This window comes from Lucilia sericata, unplaced genomic scaffold, assembly GCF_015586225.1.
Source record: "Lucilia sericata isolate MDLA Ls3-8-SP2 unplaced genomic scaffold, ASM1558622v1 Contig002123F_arrow, whole genome shotgun sequence".
Taxonomy (NCBI): Eukaryota; Metazoa; Arthropoda; class Insecta; order Diptera; family Calliphoridae; genus Lucilia; species Lucilia sericata.
The window spans coordinates 27,845-53,127 of NW_023995970.1; the positions used below are offsets into that span (position 1 = coordinate 27,845).

Here is a 25,283-nt window from a genome sequence, read left to right on the forward strand (position 1 = left end):
TTTGTACTACTAACAACTTTATAACTCTTCTGAAATCTTTGGAATTGCATTTTCCCTCATTTTACACTAAAGGGTATTTTGGGGATTTTGGAAAATCAATTTGGGAATTCAAACAATTAAAGAATTTGTACATCTTTTCATTGAAAAGTGTTTAAAATACCATATAAATCCAAAAAAATTTACAGAACCCTAAAATACACTTCCCCACTTTGCATTTGGAGGATATTTTGGGTATTTTTTTAAGGGGATTTAAGAATTTAATAAATTTTTGTTCCGTTAACAACATTATAACTTTTCTGAAATCTTTCAAATTGCATTTTCCCTAATTTTATACTAAAGGGTATTTTGGGGATTTCTTGAATTAAAATTAGGAATTCTGAAAAATCAAGATTGTTCACATATTTTCTCATAAAAAATCCAAAATTTTTATACAAAACTTAAAAAACACACTTCCCCACATTTTATTTACGGGAAATTTTGGCTATTTTCCTAAAGAAATTTGAGAATTTAATAAAACTTGTGCTGTTAACATCTTTTTAGCTCTTCATAAATCTTACAAATAGCATTTTTTCTTTTTTTCTACGAAAAGGTATTTTGTGGATTTCTTGAAATCAATTTAGGAATTCAAAAAAAAAAATCTAAATTTTTCACAAATTTTCTTGGAATACTTATTAAAATTCTATAGAAATTAAAAAATTTTTTACAAAACCTTAAAAACACACTTCCCCACTTTTTATTTAGAGGAAATTTTGGGTATTTTCTTAAGGAAATTTAAGATTTTTTTTAAATTTGTGCCGATAACAACTTTAAAACTCTTCAAAAGTCTTCCAAAATAGTGATTTTACTCTTTTTCCATTAAAGGGTATATTAGGGATTTCTTGAAATCAATTTGGGAATTCAAGAATTTTTAAATTTTTTCATTGTAATGTGTTTAAAATTCTATAGCAATCCAAAAAATTTTACAAAACCTTAAATCTACACTTCCCCACTTTTCATCTACAGGAAATTTTGGGTATTTCCTATAAAAATTTGCAAGAACTCTTGTTTTTTTCAACAATTTTCTATTATTTTACTTCTATCTAGTATCTTTTTATGTACATATTTTGCACTTGCATTCTCTGCATAGTTTGCTTTTTAGAAATTTTCGTTTTCCCCCCACAATTTTCCAATTATTTTCCTATATGTTCATGTTTTTTATTCAGTATGAGAGGGAGAGTGGTAATACATGTTCTAATGTTTAGACCTTGTACTCTTTAGTCAATATCAATAAAAAACCTATACATATTTAGTATCTGAAACAACAATAACAAAAAGCTAAAGATGAAAATTTAAATTCCGAATAAAAACTAAAAACTGCATCGGTATTTTTCATTCATTATAAAAGCAAAGTTTATAAAAAAAACACTGCGATTTTTATCAAAAGAGTGAGAAAAAGAGCGTTTTTTTTCTACTCTTTAATGTTAAAGATATACAATTTTTTCTGTATCTGTTAGATACAAAATTACACACAGATACACTTAAGAAATTGAACAAATATTTAACTCAATGACAATGTCATATTTTTTAACACTCTCTCACCGGCAAACTTAAGTTCAGAGTTGCCAGATTTTTTTTAAATTTTAGACTATAGACTAGACTATAGACTAGACTATAGACTAGACTATAGACTAGACTATAGACTAGTCTATAGACTAGACTATAGACTAGACTATAGACTAGACTATAGACTAGACTATAGACTAGACTATAGACTAGACCATAGACTAGACTATTGACTAGACTATTGACTAGACTGGACTATAGACTAGACTGGACTATATACTAGACTATAGACTAGACTATAGACTAGACTATAGACTAGACTATAGACTAGACTATAGACTAGACTATAGACTAGACTAGACTATAGACTAGACTATAGACTAGACTATAGACTAGACTATAGACTAGACTATAGACTAGACTAGACTATAGACTAGACTAGACTATAGACTAGACTATAGACTAGACTATAGACTAGACTATAGACTATACTATAGACTAGACTATAGACTAGACTATAGACTAGACTATAGACTAGACTATAGACTAGACTATAGACTAGACTATAGACTAGACTATAGACTAGACTATAGACTAGACTATAGACTAGACTATAGACTAGACTATAGACTAGACTATAGACTAGACTATAGACTAGACTATAGACTAGACTATAGACTAGACTATAGACTAGACTATAGACTAGACTATAGACTAGACTATAGACTAGACTCTAGACTAGACTATAGACTAGACTATAGACTAGACTATAGACTAGACTATAGACTAGACTATAGACTAGACTATAGACTAGACTATAGACTAGACTAGACTATAGCCTAGACTATAGACTAGACTATAGACTAGACTATAGACTAGACTATATACTAGACTATAGACTAGACTATAGACTAGACTATAGACTAGACTATAGACTAGACTATAGACTAGACTGGACTATAGACTAGACTGGACTATAGACTAGACTGGACTATAGACTAGACTGGACTATAGACTAGACTGGACTATAGACTAGACTGGACTATAGACTAGACTGGACTATAGACTAGACTGGACTATAGACTAGACTGGACTATAGACTAGACTGGACTATATACTAGACTATAGACTAGACTATAGACTAGACTATAGACTAGACTATAGACTATACTATAGACTAGACTATAGACTAGACTATAGACTAGACTATAGACTAGACTATAGACTAGACTATAGACTAGACTATAGACTAGACTAAGACTATAGACTAGACTATAGACTAGACTATAGACAAGACTATAGACTAGACTATAGACAAGACTATAGACTAGACTATAGACTAGACTATAGACTTGACTATAGACTAGACTATAGACTAGACTATAGACTAGACTATAGACTAGACTATAGACTAGCCTATAGACTAGACTACAGACTAGTCTTTAGAATAGAACTGAACTAGAACTTTTCTTCTTTTCTTTTCAATTTCAAAAGGTTAAAATTTTAATAATTCCTCAAGTATGGCAACTCTGTTTAACATGTTTATTTTATTATACTTGTTGTTTTTGCTGCTGTTAAAGTTCTTCTTCTTTATTTTCTTTATACATTTTTGTCGGTTTTTTGTATTTTATTGTCGTGTCTACTTTTAATGTATGCAGGTTTCAATGTATGTGGGTTAGTCATGCTAAATTTAAAGAGAGAGTGATTTTGTATGATGATATGTTTACTCTCTTCTTTTAACTTTTAGTAAAGAAGAGTATTTATAAATTAATATTAAAACATTACAGGGTAGTGGAAAGCAATAGCACAACTATAACCTCTTTTTATATTGGAAAAAATATTTAGAAAAAGTATCTATCTCCTCTCAAATTTTAACTGTTTTAACATTAATTAAACAATTTTTTCTTCTTTTATTTTTAGGTAAGTCTTGTTAAATATTAAGTAAATTGGTTCAATCAAAAGTCAAACGTAAGTCATTATATATAAATTTTAAAATAGTTCTCAATTACGTTAAAAAAAAGATTAATTTTATGGGTTTACTGTTTCAATGTGTATTTCCCCATTTTGGGAATTTCTTCTAAAAAGTTTATGTATTTCGAAAAAATATCATTATTGACATATTATTTCTAGAACTGAACTAGAACTGAACTAGAACTGAAATAGAACTGAACTAGAACTGAACTAGAACTGAACTAGAACTGAACTGAACTAGAACTGAACTAGAACTGTACTATAACTGAACTAGAACTGAACTAGAACTGAACTAGAACTGAACTAGAACTGAACTAGAACTGAACTAGAACTGAACTAGAACTGAACTAGAACTGAACTAGAACTGAACTAGAACTGAACTAGGACTGAACTAGAACTGAACTAGAACTGAAGTAGAACTGAAGTAGAACTGAACTAGAGCTGAACTAGAACTAGAACTGAACTAGAACTGAACTAGAACTGAACTAAAACTGAACTAGAACTGAACTAGAACTGAACTAGAACTGAACTAGAACTGAACTAGAACTGAACTAGGACTGAACTAGAACTGAACTAGAACTGAAGTAGAACTGAACTAGAACTGAACTGGAACTGAACTAGAACTGAACTAGAACAGAACTAGAACAGAACTAGAACAGAACTAGAACAGAACTAGAACAGAACTAGAACAGAACTAGAACAGAACTAGAACAGAACTAGAACAGAACTAGAACAGAACTAGAACAGAACTGGAACAGAACTAGAACAGAACTAGAACAGAACTTGAACAGAAAGAACAGAACTAGAACAGAACTAGAACAGAACTAGAACAGAACTAGAACAGAACTAGAACAGAACGAGAACAGAACTAGAACAGAACTAGAACAGAACTAGAACAGAACTAGAACAGAACTAGAACAGAACTAGAACAGAACTAGAACAGAACTAGAACAGAACTAGAACAGAACTAGAACAGAACTAGAACAGAACTAGAACAGAACTAGAACAGAACTAGAACAGAACTAGAACAGAACTAGAACAGAACTAGAACAGAACTAGAACAGAACTAGAACAGAACTAGAACAGAACTAGAACAGAACTAGAACAGAACTAGAACAGAACTATAACAGAACTAGAAGTAGAACTAGAACTAGAACAGAACTAGAACAGAACTAGAACAGAACTAGAACAGAACTAGAACAGAACTAGAACAGAACTAGAACAGAACTAGAACAGAACTAGAACAGAACTAGAACAGAACTAGAACAGAACTAGAACAGAACTAGAACAGAACTAGAACAGAACTAGAACAGAACTAGAACAGAACTAGAACAGAACTTGAACAGAACTAGAACAGAAATAGAACAGAACTAGAATAGAACTAGAACAGAACTAGAACGGAACCAGAGTAGAACTAGATTAGAACTCTACCAGAATTATGCAAGAACTATACTAGAACTTGACTAAAACTAGTTTAGAACTAGACTAGAACGAGACTAGAAATATACTAGAGCTAAACTAGAATTAGACTAGAACTAAACTAGAGCTAACTAGACTAGAACTAGACTAGAACTAGACTAGAACTAGACTAGAACTAGACTAGAACTAGACTAGAACTAGACTAGAACTAGACTAGAACTAGACTAGAACTAGACTAGAACTAGTCTAGAACTAGACTAGAACTAGACTAGAACTAGACTAGAACTAGACTAGAATTAGACTAGAACTAGACTAGAACTAGACTAGAACTAGACTAGAACTAAACTAGAACTAGACTAGAACTAGACTAGAACTATACCAGAATTAGACTAGAGCTAGACTAGAACTAGACTAAAACTAGACTAGAACTAGACTAGAGCTAGACTAGAACTAGACTAGAACTAGACTAGAGCTAGACTAGAACTAGTCTATAACTAGACTAGATCTAGACTAGAACTAAACTAGAACTGTACTGGAACTCCGATAATCTCATCTAAGTGCTATTTTTCTAATCTTTACTGTTTTCTTTTAATTCTTTTACTCTTTCTTAAGAGCTCACTGACTCTTTTAATTCCCTGCTCACGCTCTTTGTTTGAGTGTGTGTTTGTGTATGAGTAAGTGAGTGCATGAATGAAGTTGTTTTTGCTTTTGTATTTACTCAGAGTATCTGTGTGTTTTGTTTTGGGTATTCGTTTTGTTTTTTTCTTTTTTTTTGCTTCTTCGTATTATGGTAGTTGTTGCTATATACTACATATACAAATGAATTAAAAATATTATAGAAAAAAAAAACTGAGTTCACGACTCTGGCAATGACTGACAAATCATTGATTTAGTATTTGTTTGGACATCGTCGTTAGCGGAGTATTTTCTTTCTTTCTTTACGTGAAACGTTTTAAAATAAAAACAGAAAAAAAACACACATAAAACGCATATAAATTAAGTAAAATGAAATAAATAAGAAAATAAACATAAAAGTGACGACGGAGTGTAGTGAGAAGAAGAAACAAAACATACACATACGAAATTTTGAAAAAAAAAAAAAAATCTAAAAGAAATCTAATAACAAAAATAAAAACGCTCCGTGACAAATTAATTTCAAATTATGGTTAAAGTTTTTTTTTTTTGTATTTGTATTTTATTAAGAAAAGAAAGCAAATTTTAAGAATTTAAATAAAAATAAAACAAAAAAAATGTTTAAAAAGACGTGTTAAGAAATTTTAATTTTGAAAAAAAGTTTTTTTAATTAAAAAAATAATACATAAAAAAACGTGCTGTTTTAATTATTATAAAGATGTTAAATATAAAAGTTAATACAAAAATTAAATAAATAAATAAAACAAAAATATTTTTAAAGAAAAATTTTTAAGAAAAAAGTTTAAAAAAATTAATAAAACTAGAGTTTGTTAAATAAAAAATAAAAGAAAATTTAAATTTCTAACAAAATTTCTAACAAGTTTTGTTTTTTTTTTAAAGAAAAAATTTTAAAAAATTTTGAAAAATTTTTAAAAAATTCTAAAAATTTTTAAAGAAAAATAGTGGAAAAACTATTCTAATTAAACAAACGCAGCAGGCAGCTACGTCGCTGCCACTTTACAACATTTAGAACAAAAACAACTGCAACTACAACAACAACAACAACATGTCTATCACATACCCACATCCTTTTTCTAAATAAAAACAACAACAACCATAACAATCGGAATAATAACTTCGTTTTAACAACTTCGTGCAGACAATTTCCAAAAGAAAAGAAAGAAACAAACAAAAAAAACATGTTCGTGTATTTTTCTTCGTTAACAGTGCGTGTGTGAGTGTGTGTAAACAAAACAGTGGAAAGAAGAAGAACAAAAATACGTGCGTGTTTTCAAAGAAGTCTGAAATTCAGACAACTTCGGGCCTTTGTTTACAGCTTTTCAAATTGTTGTTATATTTTGGGTTTTTTTTGTCTTTCCTCCAACCTAAATGACGTTTAGTCTAACATCATTATTATCTATAAGTAATGAAAACAACAAATGTGCCTGTATGTGTGTGTGTGTCTAATAAAGTATTAAAATACAAAAACAAATCCTGCAGGAATCATTCATAGTCTGGGTTTTTAAATTTATGCGTCTGCTGGCATATAACAAAAAAAAAACAACAAAAAACACAGACCAAAAAACCAGATAAAAAAGTGCAAAAAAATCTCCTGAAAATTACCTTAAATTACAAAAAAGAGCAAAAATCTTTTTAATTTGAAACCTTTAACTTGTTGCTGTTTTTCTTTTACCAAATTATTTATAATTTTTGCTGTAAACGGTTGACCTGCTTAACAAATTGTGATACAAATATACAAAAAAAAAAAAAAACAAATTGGATTATTTAACCAACAACAACAACCCCTGTTCTTACTACTTCAAAAAACTACCTGTCAAATGGATTATTACAAAAAACAAAAACTTCTTAAAAGAAATTAATTAATAAACATACCAGTTTTTGTTAATTTCTCTCTTCTGCAACAAACCTCCCAAAAAAAGGTGAATATTTGTAAAATTTATAAAAAAAAACATAAATTTTAAAGCCACAATTTCTTAAAAAATGACACTTAAGCAAAGTTTTATACAAATTTAAAAAAATAGTTTAATATCTATAGAATTCACTACAAAATTTTATAGAAAAGCTTTTAAGTTTTTCAAAAATTTCTTAAATCAATCAAAATTTGTAAAATTAATCACAGTCTGGCAACGTTGTCATAAAATTTTATGGCAAAATGTCACGAATCTTTTAAAACTTAATAAAATGCACACCTATCAATGTTTAAAACCCCCAAAAGCTTTAACGCTAAGCTAACTAGTATGTTAAAAGTTAGATTTTCAGAAAGCTTAGGTCCTGGTCCATCATCTTTTCATACATAGTTTTATCATGCGATGTATATCTAAGAAGCTCGGAATCACTGTACTAAAACCTTAGTAATAGATCTTTTTTTCTCGAGGTACTGTACTTTTAAGCCTTAAAACTCAGCTAATATTCACACTAGCATGTTAAGAGCTAAATTTTCTAAATCAATCAAAATTTGTAAAATTAATCACAGTCTGGCAACGTTGTAATAAAATTTTATGGCAAAATGTTACGATTCTTTTAAAACTTAATAAAATTCACAACTTTTATAGTTTAACACCCCCAAAAGCTTTAACGCTAAGCTAACTAGCAAGTTAAAAGTTAGATTTTCTAAAAGCTTAGGTCCTGGTCCATCATCTTTTCATACATAGTTTTATCATGCGATGTATATCTAAGAAGCTCGGAATCACTGTACTAAAACCTTAGTAATAGATCTTTTTTCGAGGTACTGTACTTTTAAGCCCTAAAACTCAGCTAATATTCACACTAGCATGTTAAAAGCTAGATTTTCTAAAAGCTTAGGTCTTGGTCCATAACTAATTCATACATAGCTTTCTCATCCGACACTTATTTAAAAAGATCGTATCACTGTACTAAAACCTTAGTGACTTGTACTTCTCTTTTTTGAGGTACTCTTCTTTAAACTCCCAAAGCTTTAACACTATTGTAACTAGCAAGATAAAAGTTAGATTTTCAGAAAGCTTAGGTCCAGGCCCATGACTTCTCCATACATAGCTTTTTCATCCGACGCTTATCTATGAAGTTTTTATCGCTGTACTAAAACCTTAGTGATTAGTACCTCTTATTTTTGAGGTACTCTACTTTAAACTCTCAAAGCTCCAAAGCTATTGTAACTAGCGAGATAAAAGTTAGTTTTTCAGAAAGCTTAGGTCCAGGTCCATGACTTCTTCATACATAGCTTTTTAATCCGACGCTTATCTAAGAAGATGTTATCACTGTACTAAAACATCTCTTTTTAGAGGTTTTCTACCTTAAAACTCCCAAAGCTCCGCCCTTGTCCTAACTAGCAAAATAAAAGTTAGATTTACAGAAAGCTTAGGTCCTGATCCACGACTTCTTCATACATACATTTGTCATCCGATGCATATCTAAGAAGCTCGGAATCACTGTACTAAAACTTTAGTGACACCTCTCTCTTTTTCGAGGTACTCTACTTAAAACTCCCAAAGCTCCAATGCTATGTAAATTAGCAAGATAAAAGTTAGATTTTATAAAAGCTTGGGTCTTGGTCCATAACTACTTCATACATAGCTTTTTCATTCGACGCTTATCTAAGAAGTTCTTATCGCTGTACTAAAACCTTAGTAATTGATACCTCTCATTTTTGAGGTACTCTACTTTAAACTCTCAAAGCTCCAAAGCTATTGTAACTAGCAAGATAAAAGTTAGATTTTCTAAAAGCTTAGGTTCTGGTTAATGTCTTCTTCATATATAGTTTTTTCATTCGACGCATATCTAAGAAGCTCTGATCACTGTACTAAAACCTTAGTGATAGATCTTTTTTTTTCGATGTACTCAACTTTCAAATCATAAAGCTCAGCCAGTATTCATACTAGCATGTTTAAAGCTAGATTTTGTGAAAGTTTAGATCCTGGTCCATGTCTACTTCATACATAGTTTTTTTTATTCGACGTATATCTAAGAAGATCTTATCACTGTACTAAAACCTTAGTGATAGATCTTTGTTTCGAGGTACTCTACTTTCAAATCATAAAGCTCAGCCAGTATTCATACTAGCATGTTAAAAGCTAGACTTTCTAAAAGCTTATATCCTGGTCCATGTCTACTTCATACGTTTTTTTCTTCATCCGACGCTTAATAAAGAAAATTTCATCATTTTATTAAAACCTAATAACTGTTCACTCTTTTTCGAGGTACTCTATTTTAAATCCTCAAAGCTCCAGCGCTATGCGAACTAGCAACTTAAAATCTAGTTTTTCTGGAAGCCTAGGTCTTGGTCTATGACTACTTCATACATAGTTTTTTCATCCGACGCCTGATAAAGAAAATATTAACATTTTACTAAAACCTAATAACTGTTCACACTTTTTCGAGGTACTCTACTTTAAAACCCCAAAGCTCCAGCGCTATGCTAACTAACAACTTAAAAACTAGATTTTCTAAAAGCTTAAATCCTAGTCCTTGATTTCTTCATACATTGTTTTTCACTCCAACAAATAGTTTAGAAAGTCTTTTTAAGACCTAAAATTTGATCTGCTGGTCTGATTGCTGATATTCCAACTAGCAAGCTTAAAGTTCAATTTTCTTAAAGCTTACACCCTGGTCCATGCTTTCTACTTACAATGCTTTTGCCTATAGTCCAGACTATAGGCAAGACTATAGTCCAGGCTATAGGCAAGAATATAGTCCAGGCTATAGGCAAGAATATAATCCAGGCTATAGACCAGACTATAGTCTACACTATAGACCAGACTATACTCAATTCTCTATTCTTGACTACACGCAAGACTTTAGTTCAGACTAGACTATAAAAAGTGTTCAGTAACGACGATCTTTAGCTTTAAACCTTTTCTTTTGAAGTTTTAATTGTTTTAACGGTTTTTTATTTTGTAACTGTAATTGCCTTTTAATCTCCTTTTTAAAATCAACACTCTACATTTATAAAAAAAATATATGTATAAATTTTATCAACAATTTTCCCAATGAATCACTTGGAAATTAACCCTCAAACATTTATTATTTTAAATCAGTTTAATTGTCAATACAATAATGACAATTAAATGAAGAGACATGTAGAGAATACAGATTATCGGGGCATAAGGTTTTTGATTGTTAACAAATATAATATAATACTTAAAATGGCGTTTTAATTGTTTTTTAACAAAATTTGTTTTTAAAATTAAAAACAACATTAATCGTAATAAAGAAATTGTAATAGAACAGCTGGTATGGTCTGGTAAATTAAATTAGTGATATGGCAACTTTAGGGAACATCTTCTTACTCTTTCTAGGTTACTCATTGGCAGGTATGGGCACTTTTTTAACGGATATTTATTTACAAATAAATATCAATTCGTTAAAACAAATAAATCTTGTTAAATATTAAAGATTACTCTTTACTTTTTTCGTAAATTTAAGGCGCACCTTTTTTGTTTACCAGCAGATTGTCTGTCCGGAATTTTCTTATCATTTAACGCCTATTAAATGTCTTCCTTATTTTGACTTCGTTGTAAAAAAAATGCATTTTAAACTCATATTAGTCATGTTTTCTTATAATAAAAACATAAATTTATAATAAAAAAATATCACTTAATGTGTTTCCTTTAAACCGGTCACAAATCTTCCTTCAAATGAATAACACACCCATGCTAACGCAGCAACATTGGCAACCTTTAAGGAATGCAGTTTTTATGCGTTAGGTGGCAATAAAATCAAAAGAATTCGGTTTCAGTGTGGTCAACTGAAAGTGATAATTAAAGTTCTATAAAAATCTAATAATTTTCTCTTAAAAAAACCAAACGGTTACTTAAGTAATCGGTAATTGCTTTAACCTTAAAGCATTTAAAATAAATGCAAATATTACAATTTATAACTAAAAAGAATATTACTTAATTTTATGATATTTTTTTTTCAAAGAAAAACTAACGGTTACTCAATTATTTGAACGGGTAACAGTACATTATTTCATTAAAAATTCCACAATTGTATTTGGAATGCTCTAAATAGTCTATAATAAGCTTAAAAAGCATATATTTTTAGCGAAATCGTTGAAAAAACGAAATAGTTACTTAAGTAATCGGTTTATGTTTAGTGCTAAAACACATTAAAAAGCAGCTTTTTAACTTTATTTAAAGTAAAATATGAAAAATCTTTATATTTCTTTTCATTTTTTTTAAGAAAACTCCACGGTTACTTAATTTTTTACACGGGTAACCGTTGCTTATATCCTGCAAAACTCTTTTATTTTAGTGTAAATAACTTTTATGATCAAACTTTTATGTAATTTACTTATAAAGTATAAACTTTTAAAGAAATCGTGTAGACACCGAAACGGTTACTTAAGTAATCGGTTTTTGTTAAGTCTTAGAACACATTAAATAACAGCAATATACCTAAATTTAAGTTTAAATATGAAAAATCTTTCTATTTTTTCTAAATTTTTCATAGAAAATTCAACGGTTACTCGATTATTTGCTCGTTACTCGTTATAAAAAGTTGCTAAACTTAGAGTTTTTTAATGAAATAGGGTTCAAATATTGACTTTTAAACCCATTTTTGGATACTCATTAGTTTTTAGTTACTTTTAAACAAGAAAAAAATATTGGGTAACCGAATAATCGTTATCAGATTTCATGAAAACATAATTAATTTTAAATTCTTACTAAAGAATTAACATAGTGTAACATTTGGTCAGGATTTTTTTATTTTTCAAACAAAAATAAACGGTTTTTTGTTATATATTTAACGATTACTTGAGTAACCGATTAATTTTTGGGGAAAAATTAAATAAAAGTGTATTTTAAACATTTTATATGGATTAAAATTTGGAAAAAAACTTAAACGAGTAAATTTTTTTCTAATAAATTATTAAGTAACCAAATAACCGAGTAACCACTTTAAGATTTCTTGAGAAAAATTGTTAATTTTTTATATATTTCTTGTAGATAGAGATATTTTAACATTTCTATAAGTTTTCTAATCAATAATAAACGGTTACTTGTTAGAAATTAAACGATTACTTAAGTAACTGATTCAGTTTTTGGCGGGAAATTAAAGAACATTGGGTTTTAAACACTTTAAAGGCATTAAAATTTGGAAAAAACTTAAATAAGGCAAATTTTACTTAAAATATTTTAAAGTAACCGAGTAACCACTTTAAAATTTGTGAAAGAAATGGTTAATTTTATTAGGATTTCTTATAAAAAGATGAATTAGAACATTTTAAATAGTTTTTAACTAAAAAATAAACGGTTACTTGTTAAAAATTTAGCGATTACTTGAGTAACCGATACATTTTTTTTGTTGAAAATTAAAGAAAATTCGTCTTAAATCACTTTAAATGGATTAAAATTGAAAAAAAAAACTTAAATAAGTCAAATTTTCCTTAAAATATTATAAAGTAACCGAGTAACCACTTTAAAATTTGTGAAAGAAATGATTAGTTTTATTAGGATTTTTTATGAAAAGAGAAATTAGAACATTTTTATAAGTTTTCCAGCGCGATTACTTGAGTAACCGATCATTTTTTGGGGGAAAATGAAATAAAATTGAGTTTTAAATACTTTAAATGGACAATTAACTCGAAAACACTTAAATTAGTTAATTTTTTCTTAAAATATTCTTGAGTAACCGAGTAACCACTTTAAAATTTGTGAACAAATGGTTAGTTTTATTAGGATCTCTTATAAAAAGAGAATTTAGAGCATTTTTATAAGTTTTCCAATAAAAAAATAAACGGTTACTGGTTAAAAATTTAACGATTACTTAAGTAATCGTTTAATATTTTTGATGTAAAATTAACGAAAAGTGGTGTTTAGTTACTTTAAATGGATAATTATTAGCAAAACACTTAAATCTGTAAATATTTTCTTAAAATATTCTTGAGTAACCGAGTAACCACTTTAAGATTTCTTGAAAAAATGGAGTTATTTTATAAGGATTTGTTATATAAAGAGAATTCAAAACATTTTAATTAGTTTTCTAATCAAAATTAAACGGTTACTTGTTAAAAATTTAACGATTACTCGAATAATCGCTTATATTTTAAGGGAAAACTATAAATAATTAGTTTAGAAAGAAAAATTTGATGGAATTAAATTAATTTTTTGGAAACAAATTTAACGGTTACTTGTTTTATAAGTTTATTTAAAGTTGAAGTTAATAAATTTATTTAAATAATTTAAATTAACCCAAAAAAAATTAATGTATTTCTTAGCCATACATGTCTAAACCGGTTAACCCTTAATACAACATTTTAGCATTTAATCTAGTATTTTGAATGCCAAATCAAATCAAATACCATGAATTTTTGTTTTTGTGGTTTGTGATCATAAACATAAAAATGATTTTTTTTTCTACTACTCTTGCAAACGCCACAACTCATCAGGTGACAATGACCCCAACTTTAGGTTTGTTGTTGTTGTTTTTTGGTGGATTTTTATGCGCTCAGGTAGTTTTTTTTAATAATGCGATTTGTCATCAACAAAAGAAAAAAAAAAAACAACAAATTCTTAAAAAAAATTGTTTTTATTGCAGTTAACATTTAACACTCAATATTTGATTCAAAATGCGTCACTTTAATGTTTCACCGAGAAGATTGCAAAATGTTGTTGTTTGTTTTTTTTTCGGCTTAATTGCGTTTTGTTTTTTGCAATTACTTTTGTTTTTTACAGATAAATTGTCAAAAAAAAGTGTGCATTTTTATTTTAATTAACAATCAAGGTCGGTCAGTGTTATAGATAAGGTTTGAGGACAAAGAAAGCTATAAACAGGGGGGCAGGGGCCTACACTTACGGGGGAAAAGTACCCAAAATTGTGTGTATCTCATTAAATTCTTATTAATGTTTTAACATTGCCACTAATACTAACAAATTAAAAAATATAAAAAATAATTAAAAAAAATTTTCAATGCAAATGACGTTTGTTTGTTTGTTATTGTTGGGTATGTCAAAATACATATATAAAAATTATAAAGAAAACACAAAAATAATGTCATTCAACTGTGTGTTGTGGCTGTGTTTTTTTAGTATTTTTATTTGATTTTTTTTTTGCTCTTTTTATTTGATTTTTATGCATACATATACCCATACATACATACAACTCTCATATGCATTACAAACCTATCAACAAACCCATATACAGTAGTTTTCCGATTTAACGAACATTCGTTTCTACGAACATCGCATTTAGCGAACTATCAATATTTTTACATTGAGTACCTTACATAACGAACAAAAAATATTTTTTGTACTCAGTTTAACGAACAAATATAAATAAAATAATTTAAATTAGAGTTAAATTAACAAAAATAACTAAAAATCATGTCAGAAAAGCTTCGACGTTATTACTTTTCATTGCTTTTGAATATGGATTTCGAGAGTTGATTTTTTCTAATTTAGTAAAATGAAGAATCTAGATAATCTGAGATTTTTTTATTAAAGATTTATACAAAAATATGAGATAATCAAATCTACAATCCTTAATGTCGCAAAAACTTATGTTGATCGAATTAGAAAATCGGAACAAAAAATGTTTAGAGAGGCTAAAGTATACTTTTCTAGAAGCTCGTGCTCAACCCGAATTTGGCCTCAGAATTTGAAATCATAGAAATTGGTGTTCAAAATAAAGACTTTGCCAATCGTATACCTTAACATTTCGCTTTTATTTTTCGCCAAACTAACAAGTCCCCACTGTGACCATAATTTTTTCCAATAAAAATCAATTCTAAGAAATTGAAAGAAACGATATGTTATAGAATAAACAATATAAATAGTTTTTCTTTTAGAAAAAGGATATTTACAGGAATAGCTGTGAAATAAAGGAAACAATATTTTAAAAAACTTTGGGTTCAGATATCTCAAAGAAGGAAAACAATGAAACTGTGAAACAATGAAACGCTTTAATAACTTTACATTAATTTATTTCCTAAGGAATTCTGAGGCCAGGTTCAGATTCATCGCAGTTCCAGCCATTGGGTTTAAACTTCTTTAAGAATTATGTCGTCCGAGTGCTTTTCCAGAACGTAGATTAGTTATACGAAATAAACTGAGTTTTTTCAAATTCCTTTATTGTTTTTACATTGTGATATAAATTGCTAGTTTTTCATAAAATTCTTATAAAATATTGTCTAAAGAAATTATATTTCCTGGAACATATTTTTATAAAATAGATTTTATGTAATTTTAATTATTTATGTACCCAAAAGACACTTTCGAGTTAGTACTGCATATAACGAACTCTTCGATTTAACGAACAGGCCTGACAACATATAGGTTCGTTAAATCGAAAAACTACTGTATATATAAACCAATGAGACTACGCCATTTTTTTGTTTGCTTCTTTTTTTTCGCCCATTTTATAAATCACTGTCTTATATTTCTCTTTGAATGTATAGAATTTATTTTAAAATTTTTTATAATTTAAAACATTTTTTAAATTTTATTAAAATAATTTTTGTTCAAGGCGGCTTAAAACAACAACAAAAACATCTCTAAGTTGTAAAAAGTGAAAGAAAAAACTGAAAAATTGTTGCAAATCATGTTTGATAGCCTTTAACTGCGCCTATATTCCCTAAAGAGTTTTGCAACTTAACTTTTCTGAAAGCTTAAGTCCTGCTCTATGATTTTCATCTACATGGTCTTTTATTCAGACTAATCGTTCAGAAAATCTAATTAGATTTGTAAAATTAGAAAATTCATAAAATGTTACCCAAATTAAAACGAGATGGTCATGTTTGATAGCCTATAGATCAGGTTGTATTCCAACTACAACTTTAAGACTAAACTTTTCTAAAAGCATAGGTTCTTCTCTATAATTTTCATCTACATTAATTTTTAATCAGACTTATACTTTGACAAATCTGTTCAGATTTTTAACATTAGAAAAATCTAATAGCCTTTAACACCGCCTGCATACCATGCAGAAGTTCGGAACTTAGATTTCCTGAAAGCTTAAGTCCTGCTCTATGATTTTCATCTACATGATCTTTTATTCAGACTAATCGTTCAGAAAATCTAATCAGATTTGTAAAAGTAAAAAATTCGTAAAATGTTGGTCAAATTTTAATGAGATGGTCATGTTTGATAGCCTATAGATCAGGTTGTATGCCAACTACAACTTTAAGACTAAACTTTTCTAAAAGCATAGGTTCTTCTCTATAATTTTCATCTACATTAATTTTTAATCAGACTTATACTTTGACAAATCTGTTCAGATTTTTAACATTAGAAAAATCTAATAGCCTTTAACACCGCCTGCATACCATGCAGAAGTTCGGAACTTAGATTTCCTGAAAGCTTAAGTCCTGCTCTATGATTTTCATCTACATGGTCTTTTATTCAGACTAATCGTTCAGAAAATCTAATCAGATTTGTAAAACTAAAAAATTCGTAAAATGTTTGCCAAATTTTAATGTGATGGTCATGTTTGATAGCCTATAGATCAGGCTGTATGCCAACTACAACTTTAAGACTAAACTTTTCTAAAAGCTTAGGTCCTGCTCAATGATTTTCACCTACATTAATTTTTAATCGGACTTATACTTTGGCAAATCTGTTCAAATTTGTAAAATTAGAAAAATCTATATTTTCTCCCAAATTTTAACAAGGTGGTCATGTTTGATAGCCTATAACTCCGCCCCCATTCCAAGCAGAAGTTCGGCACTTAGCTTTTCTGAAAGCTTAAGTCCTGCTCTATGATTTTCATCTACATGGTCTTTTATTCAGATTAATCGTTCAGAAAATCTAATTAGATTTGTAAAATTAAAAAATCCGTAAAATGTTGGCCAAATTAAAACGAGATGGTCATGTTTGATAGCCTATAGATCAGGTTGTATTCCAACTACAACTTTAAGACTAAACTTTTCTAAAAGCTTAGATCCTGCTCAATGATTTTCACCTACATTAATTTTTAATCAGACTTATACTGTGGTAAATCTGTTCAAATTTGTAAAATTAGAAAAATCTATATTTTCTCCCAAATTTTAACAAGACGGTCATGTTTGATAGCCTATAACTCCGCCCGCATTCAAAGCAGAAGTTTGGAACTTAGCTTTTCTGAAAGCTTAAGTCCTGTTCTATGATTTTCATCTATATTGTCTTTAATTCAGACTAATAATTCAGAAAATGTAATTAGATTTGTAGAATTAAAAAAAAATTTAAATGTGTTCCAAATTTTAGACGAGGTCATGTTTGATAGCCTGTAGCTTAGCTCACATTCCATGTATAGGTATGGAATTTACATTTTCTGAAAGCTTAGGTGCTTTTCTGCAATTTTTACGCTCACTGTTTTTTAATTGGACTAATAGTTTAGAAAGTCTGTTGAGATTTATAAAATTCAAATAATCTGAAAATTTTCCTACATTTTATCAATGTGGTCATGTTTGATAGCTTATAGCTCCGCCCGCATTCCATGCAGAAGTTTTGAACTTAGCTTTTCTGAAAGCTTAGGTCCTCCTGTATAATTTTTACTGACATTGTTTTTTAATCGGACTCATAGTTTAGAAACTCTAATTACATCAAAAATAAAAGAATTTTTCTTTTAAGAAAAATTTATTGACTTTTGTTCGCCCCCTTTGTTAAAATCTGGAACTTGTATTTTAAACTCTCGGTAAAGTAACAATTAAAAGTTATGATTGATATTTTTGTTGTTTTTATTGTTTCAACCAAAATGAAAAATGGAATTTAAACTCTCAACACTTTTGCACTCTAAGTTCAACTACTTAAAAAAGATTTTATTTTAAAACTGGCTTTAACGTGTTTTTATTACATATTTTTAACTTTTCAAAAAAAAAAAAATGTTAAATTAATTTAACAACTTTGTATACAACAAATGAACACATGCAAATAAATACAAAAATATATAAATTTAGTTAAAACAAGGTACAGTGGGACTTTAATTAACAAAAAGTAATTATAATGAGAAAAACTTAAAAAAAAAGTGTAAAGGTACTCAAGTTTGATAGCCGGTAGCTTACTTTGTATTCCAACTAAATGGTCGAACATGAACTTTTCTGAAAGCTTAGGTCCCCCTCTTTGGCTAATTTATATTGTTTTAAAATCGCTTCAGATTCAGAAATTCTATTTACAATTATAAAACTAACTTATTTGTTATATTTTTCCTTTCGAAGATAGTCATGATTGTTGGTTTATAACTCAAGCTGTAGTCTAGCAATATGGATGAAAGTTTCATTATCAGAAAGCTTAAGTCCTCCTCTATGATTTTCTTTAACATTATGTTCTATTTGGACTAATAGTTTAGAAAATCTATTGAAATTTTTAAAATTTTAAATAAGCTGAAAAATGTTAAATATTTTGCCTCAAGATGGTCATGTTTGAAAGCCCGTTTGATAGCTTGTATGGCAGTTAGATGTTTATAACTTAACTTTTCGAGAAGTTTAGGTCCTACTCTATGATTTTTATCTACATTACTTTCTAGTTGGACTAATAATTTTGAAAATCTATTGAAATTTGTAAAATTTACTAAAAACTGAAACATTTTTATTTTTTTCTCAAGTTGGTCGTGTTTGAAAGCTTGTAGTGCAACTAGATGTTTGAAACTTAACTTTTCTGAAAGTTTAGGTCCTTCTCTATGATTTTGATCCACACTTCTTTCTAGTTGGATTAATAGTTTAGAAAATTTGTTTAAAATTTGGAAAATGTTGTAAAAGCTGAAAATTTTTATTTTTTTCTCAATGTGGTCAAGTTTGAAAGCTTGTCTGACAGCTTGTGGTGCAACTAAATGTTTGAAACATAGCTTTTTAAAAAGCTTAGGTCCTCCTCTATGATTTTCATCTACATTACTTTCTAGTTGGATCAATAGTTTAGAAAATTGTTTAAAATTTGTAAAAGCTGAAAAATTTTCATTTTTTTTAAGGTAGTCAAGTTTGAAATCTTGTATGACAGCGGGTATTGCAACTAGATGTTTGAAACTTAAGTTTCTGAAAAGCTTAGGTCCTCCTCTATGATTATGATCTACATCTATTGAAATTTGTAGAAATAAGTAAAAGCTGAAATTTTTTCTCAAAGTGCTGATGTTTGAAAGCTTGTATGACAGCTTGTATTGCAACTAGATGTTTGAAACATAACTTTTTGAAAAGCTTAGCCCCTCCACTATGACTTTTATCTATATTATTTTCTAATAGGACTTATTGTTTATAAGATCTGCTGCTATCTTTGTAAAATTGAAAAATTCTTAAATTTGCTAACATATTTTTGTGATAAAACATGTTTGATGCCCTCTAGCTCATACTGTATGAGGTCTAGGAGGGCTAAAAGTGTAATATTCTGAAAGCTTAAAATCTTCTCTAAGATTTTTCTATATATGGTCTTGCAATCCCTGCTATATTTTAGAACTTATCTTACCCACTGTACTTTAGTATATTCTAAAGTTGTTTTAGCTTAATTTATTGTTGCTTACTTGGTTTTTTTTCTATACAATTATAGCCTTTATTATTGTTATTATTGGTTAATAATGTTGTTTTTGTTGTTGTTGTTGCTGCTGCTGTTATTTTCTTTTTGACTAAACAAGTCTACGAAAAAAAAATTCTGTTTTTTTTCTGCTGTTAATGTTAAAGAGTAGAACGCAACCTGACGTGACGTGATTTGCCGCCTGAAAAACTTGTTTGAGAACAGATTGTATTTTATTATAGAATTTTGTTTTTGTAATTTTCATTCTAAATAACATAATCATATGTATTAATAAGGTATTTTTTTTATTTATCTTTTTTTCATACTATTATGAACAAGTAGTAAAATTATTTACAATTTTTCTGAATTTTTTGGTTGGTTGAGTAAAAAAATAATTTTGTTTTTCTTTGTCGCCTGTCGTTTTAACGTTGTGTAGAGTCAATTATAATAATGCGATGTCTGTCTGTCATCGTTAATGACCATCATAGAGGAATTGTCATATAATTTACGTATAAGTATGAGCAATGTACTTAATAAATACAACAATGTTTGTATGTACATATGTATGTATGTGTGATATAGTATGTTGTATTAGTAATGTTGTGTTTTTTTTATTATAGTTATTCATAATTTTGTTGTTTTATTTTCAGTTTCTTATTCTTGTTCTTCTTTCGTTGAAGCCATTATTAAAAACAGTGTTGTATTTATGTTCTATATGTACATAAGTATGTCTTTCTAATATTATTGTTGTCATTGTTGTTGGCTTTTTATTCATTCCATCAATCTCTTCTTCCGCCCTTTTGCTTTCGACTGACAAACTGTCTGTCTTTCGCTTTTTTTTTGTATTTTTTAATTATTGTGTGAAATTATGTGTCTTTTTACGATTTACACTTAGAATTTGTTAAACTAGGTTTAGACAATTTCCTGTTAACTTTATAATAATAGAAAATTAGTTTTTAATTGAGAGTTTTTAAAGAACATTTTCTCTCAGTGTGTTTTTTCCCCTCTATACAGGTGTTTTGAAATTTTGACTAGGTTTTTTTACTATATAAACATGGTAATGTAACCAAATTATTAGTCTGTTTAGAAAACACTATTGGAGAGAAGAGGACTTAAGCTTTCTGAAAATGTATGTTTGAGTCACCCTGTTCTGATACAGCATGAGCTACAGGCTGTCAAACATGAGCACTTTGAATATTAAAACTTCTTTTATAACTTTTCTAAAATTAATATAGATTTTCTAAAATATTGGATCGATTGCCGGACAATGTTGGTGGAAATCATAGACAAGCTCTTAAGCTTTCAGAAAATCAATATTTTTTTCACCCTGTCCAAATACAAGGTTTTCTATAGGGTGTCAAACATGCGCACCTCAAATATGTAAATATCTTTCATAAATTTTATAAATGTACAGAGCTTTTCTATAATATAGGACCGATTACCGGACAATGTAGTTGGAAATCATAGAGAAGGTCTTGAGTTTTCAGAAAATTAAAAATTGTTTCAACATGTCCAACTACAGGGTGATTTGCAGCATGTCAAACATGAGCGCCGCTTTTGATAAATTTTATAAATGTATGGATATTTTTTAAAATATTGGACTTGGATTAACAGACAATGTAGGTGGTAATCATAGAGAAGGTATCAAGCTTTTAAAAAATGTATGTTTGAGTCACCCTGTTCAAATACAGCGTGAGACACAGGGCGTCTAATAAGAGCAACTCAAATATGGGAACCTCTTTTATAGCACTTATAAATGTACGAAGATTTTCTATAATATTGGACCAATTGCCACACAATGTCGTTGAAAATCATAGAGAAGGTCTTAAGCTTTAAGAAAATTAAACTTTGAGTCAACCTGTTGAAATAAACGATGAGCTACAGGGTGTCAAACTCAAAAATCGCTAAAATTAAAAACATTGTTTTAAATTTTAACTACAATGTACATATTTTGTAGAATATTCAAACGATTGTTAAACAATGTTAGTGAAAATAATAGAGGAGGTCTGTAGCTTTCAGAAAATTTAACTTGGAGTCACCCTGTTTATATATAAATTAATTTATAGGACATCAAACATGTAAATCTCAAAAATAAAAAACATTTTTGTAACTTTTACAAACATTTACCAACTTTTTTAAAATTTTTAGTTCAAAGGCTAAATAATGTTAGCAAACATTATAGAAAAGGACCTAAGCTTTCAGAAAATTCCACTCTGAGTCACCCCGTTGAAATACAAAGTGAACTACAGCAAGTCAAACATGAGCCTCTCAAATATAAACAAATTTTTTTGGAATAATTTTAAAATTACATAGATTTTCTAAACTATTAGTTTAATAGCAAAATAATGTTAATAGAAAACATACAGCAGGACCTAAGCTTTATAAATATATTACTTTGAGTCACCCTGTTTAAATATTAGGAGAGCTACAGGTTGTCAAACATGACTTTCTCAAAAAAGAAAAATAATATAAAACACTTGTTTGAAACTTTTACAACTATCGTTCGATTTTTTGAATTATTAACCCGATTAATAAATAATGTTTGTTAACATTCTAGAGTTCTTTAGCTTTCAGAAAAGTTAACTTTTATTTATCAATTTGACGTTCAGTAAAAGCTTTAGCCATACAAAGTTCAACACTTCAAGTGTAAAAAACTACATACTTTTCATATTGTAGTTTAACAAAAATGCCCAAAATTGCTATAGTTTTCGATGGATAAATTAAGAATTGTATCTCTAGATCATAGGGATGGACCTAAGCTTTCGTTAAATTAAACTTTCCCCTGCCTGTTTGCAATAAAGTTGAAGCTTTTAATGATGATCTTAAATTTTAACTACTTTTTTCTTACTTTTATAAATGTTAGCAGATTTTCTAAACTATTGGTTGTAGTGCCAAAAAATTTAGGTACGAATCTTAGATGAGGACTTAAGCTTTCAGAAAACATAACTTTTAATGTATTAGTTAGTATACAGAGAGAGTTACAGTCTTTGAAAGTGGATTGCCTCTAGTACTAAATTTTTTTTAGCAGTTTCGGCACATTTTACAACTGTTTATATATTTCCTAAACTATAGTTCCAATTGCAATGCAATTAAGATAAAGGTTGTAGAGGAGGTGTTAAGCTTTCAGAAAATATGAATTTCAGCTACATAGGTGGCGTACAAGGTGAACTATAGTAAGGCAAAGTCAGGCACCTCCAATGTAAAAAAATATTTGGGAAAGAAATTTGTGTTATCTCTCCTCTCTTTCATTGTTTACATTTTTGGAAAATATACAACTCTGTGAGAAAAACAGGGATGTCAGCTTTATACTTAAATAAACCAATCTAGCGATTTTTAGCTTTTGTTTGCAAAATTTAGATAAGAATCTAAAGAACTAAACTATTTTTAATATTTAAACTTAAAACACATTCTAAAACATGTTTAAAAGTGAAAAAAATCCATTTGTAGTGTAAAAAACCAATTCGTTTTTGTCTGCTTTTGAAAAATATAATTAACTTTTGACTGGGTTTTTTTTCTTCTTCTCTACCAAGTTCTTCTATCAACCTGAGTGTCTGTTAACTTGGCTTGTTAAGCGCTTTTTTAGAGGTTGTTTTCATAAGTGTGTGTTTTTTGTTATTTGAGTATTTCAGTTTAAAGTCGCGCACAAAGAATTTGAGTCTCAGAAATCACGCTTTGAATAAATTGTTTTTTTTTTATATTTTCATATATTTTTGTTGATTTTTTTTTTTTTTGTATGTCTTGACTGTTTTTTTCTGTGATACCAAATTAAACATTAACCTGTTTTGTTTTTAAGACCGGTTTAAACTTATATAGATTCTTATTGTTAAAAAAAAACTTTTATTTATACGAAAATGAACACAAAATAATAATAATAAAAAAACTTTGCTTAATCATCATTATGAAACTCTTCATTTTTCAACAACAAACTATGGAATTTTTGTTAACAAAAGTTCTTAAAAACAACTAATTTAACTTAAAATCAAAACGCAAAAACAAGTAAATTGTGGCCTTAAAATTATGCCAAAAAAATCTTCCAAAAATAACTAAAAATCCTCATTTTCCCTTTAGCACTTTTTTTTGTACATCAACTCCCAAATCCCCCACAAAACGCTTTTATACTTTTCCAAGAAAAAAAAGTATAAAACAAAAAATTTCTCTCCAAAACCTGTTTCCAAATGATGAAACGACGTTGGTCTAACAATGGCGGTTTTGCCGCTTTAAAAATGTTAGAAGAATCCTCCTCAGAAGTAACCTCCTCCTCAAATGGTCTGGTCTTGTCATCGGATATAAATATGTCTCCCTCGTCGTTGGATTCACCCGTTTATGGTGATCAGGAAATGTGGCTGTGTAACGATTCAGCTTCATACAATAACAGTCATCAGCATAGTGTTATTACCTCGCTGCAGGGCTGCACTTCATCATTACCGGCCCAAACTACCATAATACCTCTGTCAGCTTTACCCAATTCCAATAATGCCTCCTTGAATAATCAAAATCAAAATTATCAAAATGGTAATTCCATGAATACAAATTTATCGGGCAACACAAATAACAGTGGTGGTGGTGGAGGAGGAGGAGGAGGTAGTGGTGGCGGCATTGTACCCGGCATGACCTCACTCAATGGCCTGGGCGGTGGTGGTGGTGGCAGTCAAGTGAATAATCACAATCACAGTCACAACCATTTACACCACAACAGCAACAGTAACCACAGTAATAGCAGTTCGCACCACACAAATGGCCACTTGGGTATGGGTGGTGGCGGCTTATCGGTTAATATTAATGGTCCCAATATCGTTAGCAATGCCCAACAGTTAAACTCGTTACAGGCCTCTCAAAATGGCCAGGTTATTCATGCCAATATTGGCATACACAGTATCATCAGTAATGGATTAAATCATCATCACCATCATCATATGAATAACAGTAGTATGATGCATCATACACCCAGATCTGAATCAGCTAATTCCATATCATCAGGTGAGTTAAAGTGACGAATTTGGAAATAGTTATTAGTTTTAAGGAAATTGGAGGAGTATTTCTGTATCTAAATATCAGTATTGAATATTGAGCATTATTACGTCTGTTTCAATCAAACCTATTGTGGATCAGCTAGATCACTTTAGTTTAGCTCAGTTCTAGTTCGGTCTTAGTTCTATTCAAGTTCTGTTTTAGTTCAGTTCTAGTTCAGTTCTAGTTCAGTTCTAGTTCAGTTCTAGTTCAGTTCTAGTTCAGTTCTAGTTCAGTTCTAGTTCAGTTCTAGTTCAGTTCTAGTTCAGTTTTAGTTCAGTTTTAGTTCAGTTCTAGTTCAGT

The 25,283-nt window shown here is 29.1% G+C and overlaps 1 protein-coding gene across 1 annotated transcript; it reads left to right on the forward strand.

Moving 5' to 3' along the window:
- Positions 1-6,436: 6,436 nt before the first annotated feature.
- LOC119613443 (ecdysone receptor-like) lies at positions 6,437-25,017 on the forward strand. The gene is made up of 2 exons (XM_037969457.1): positions 6,437-7,505; positions 24,042-25,017. Exon 2 carries the CDS (start codon positions 24,149-24,151, stop codon positions 24,962-24,964), a length of 816 nt encoding a protein of 271 aa, XP_037825385.1. The 5' UTR covers positions 6,437-7,505; positions 24,042-24,148; the 3' UTR covers positions 24,965-25,017.
- Positions 25,018-25,283: the final 266 nt, after the last annotated feature.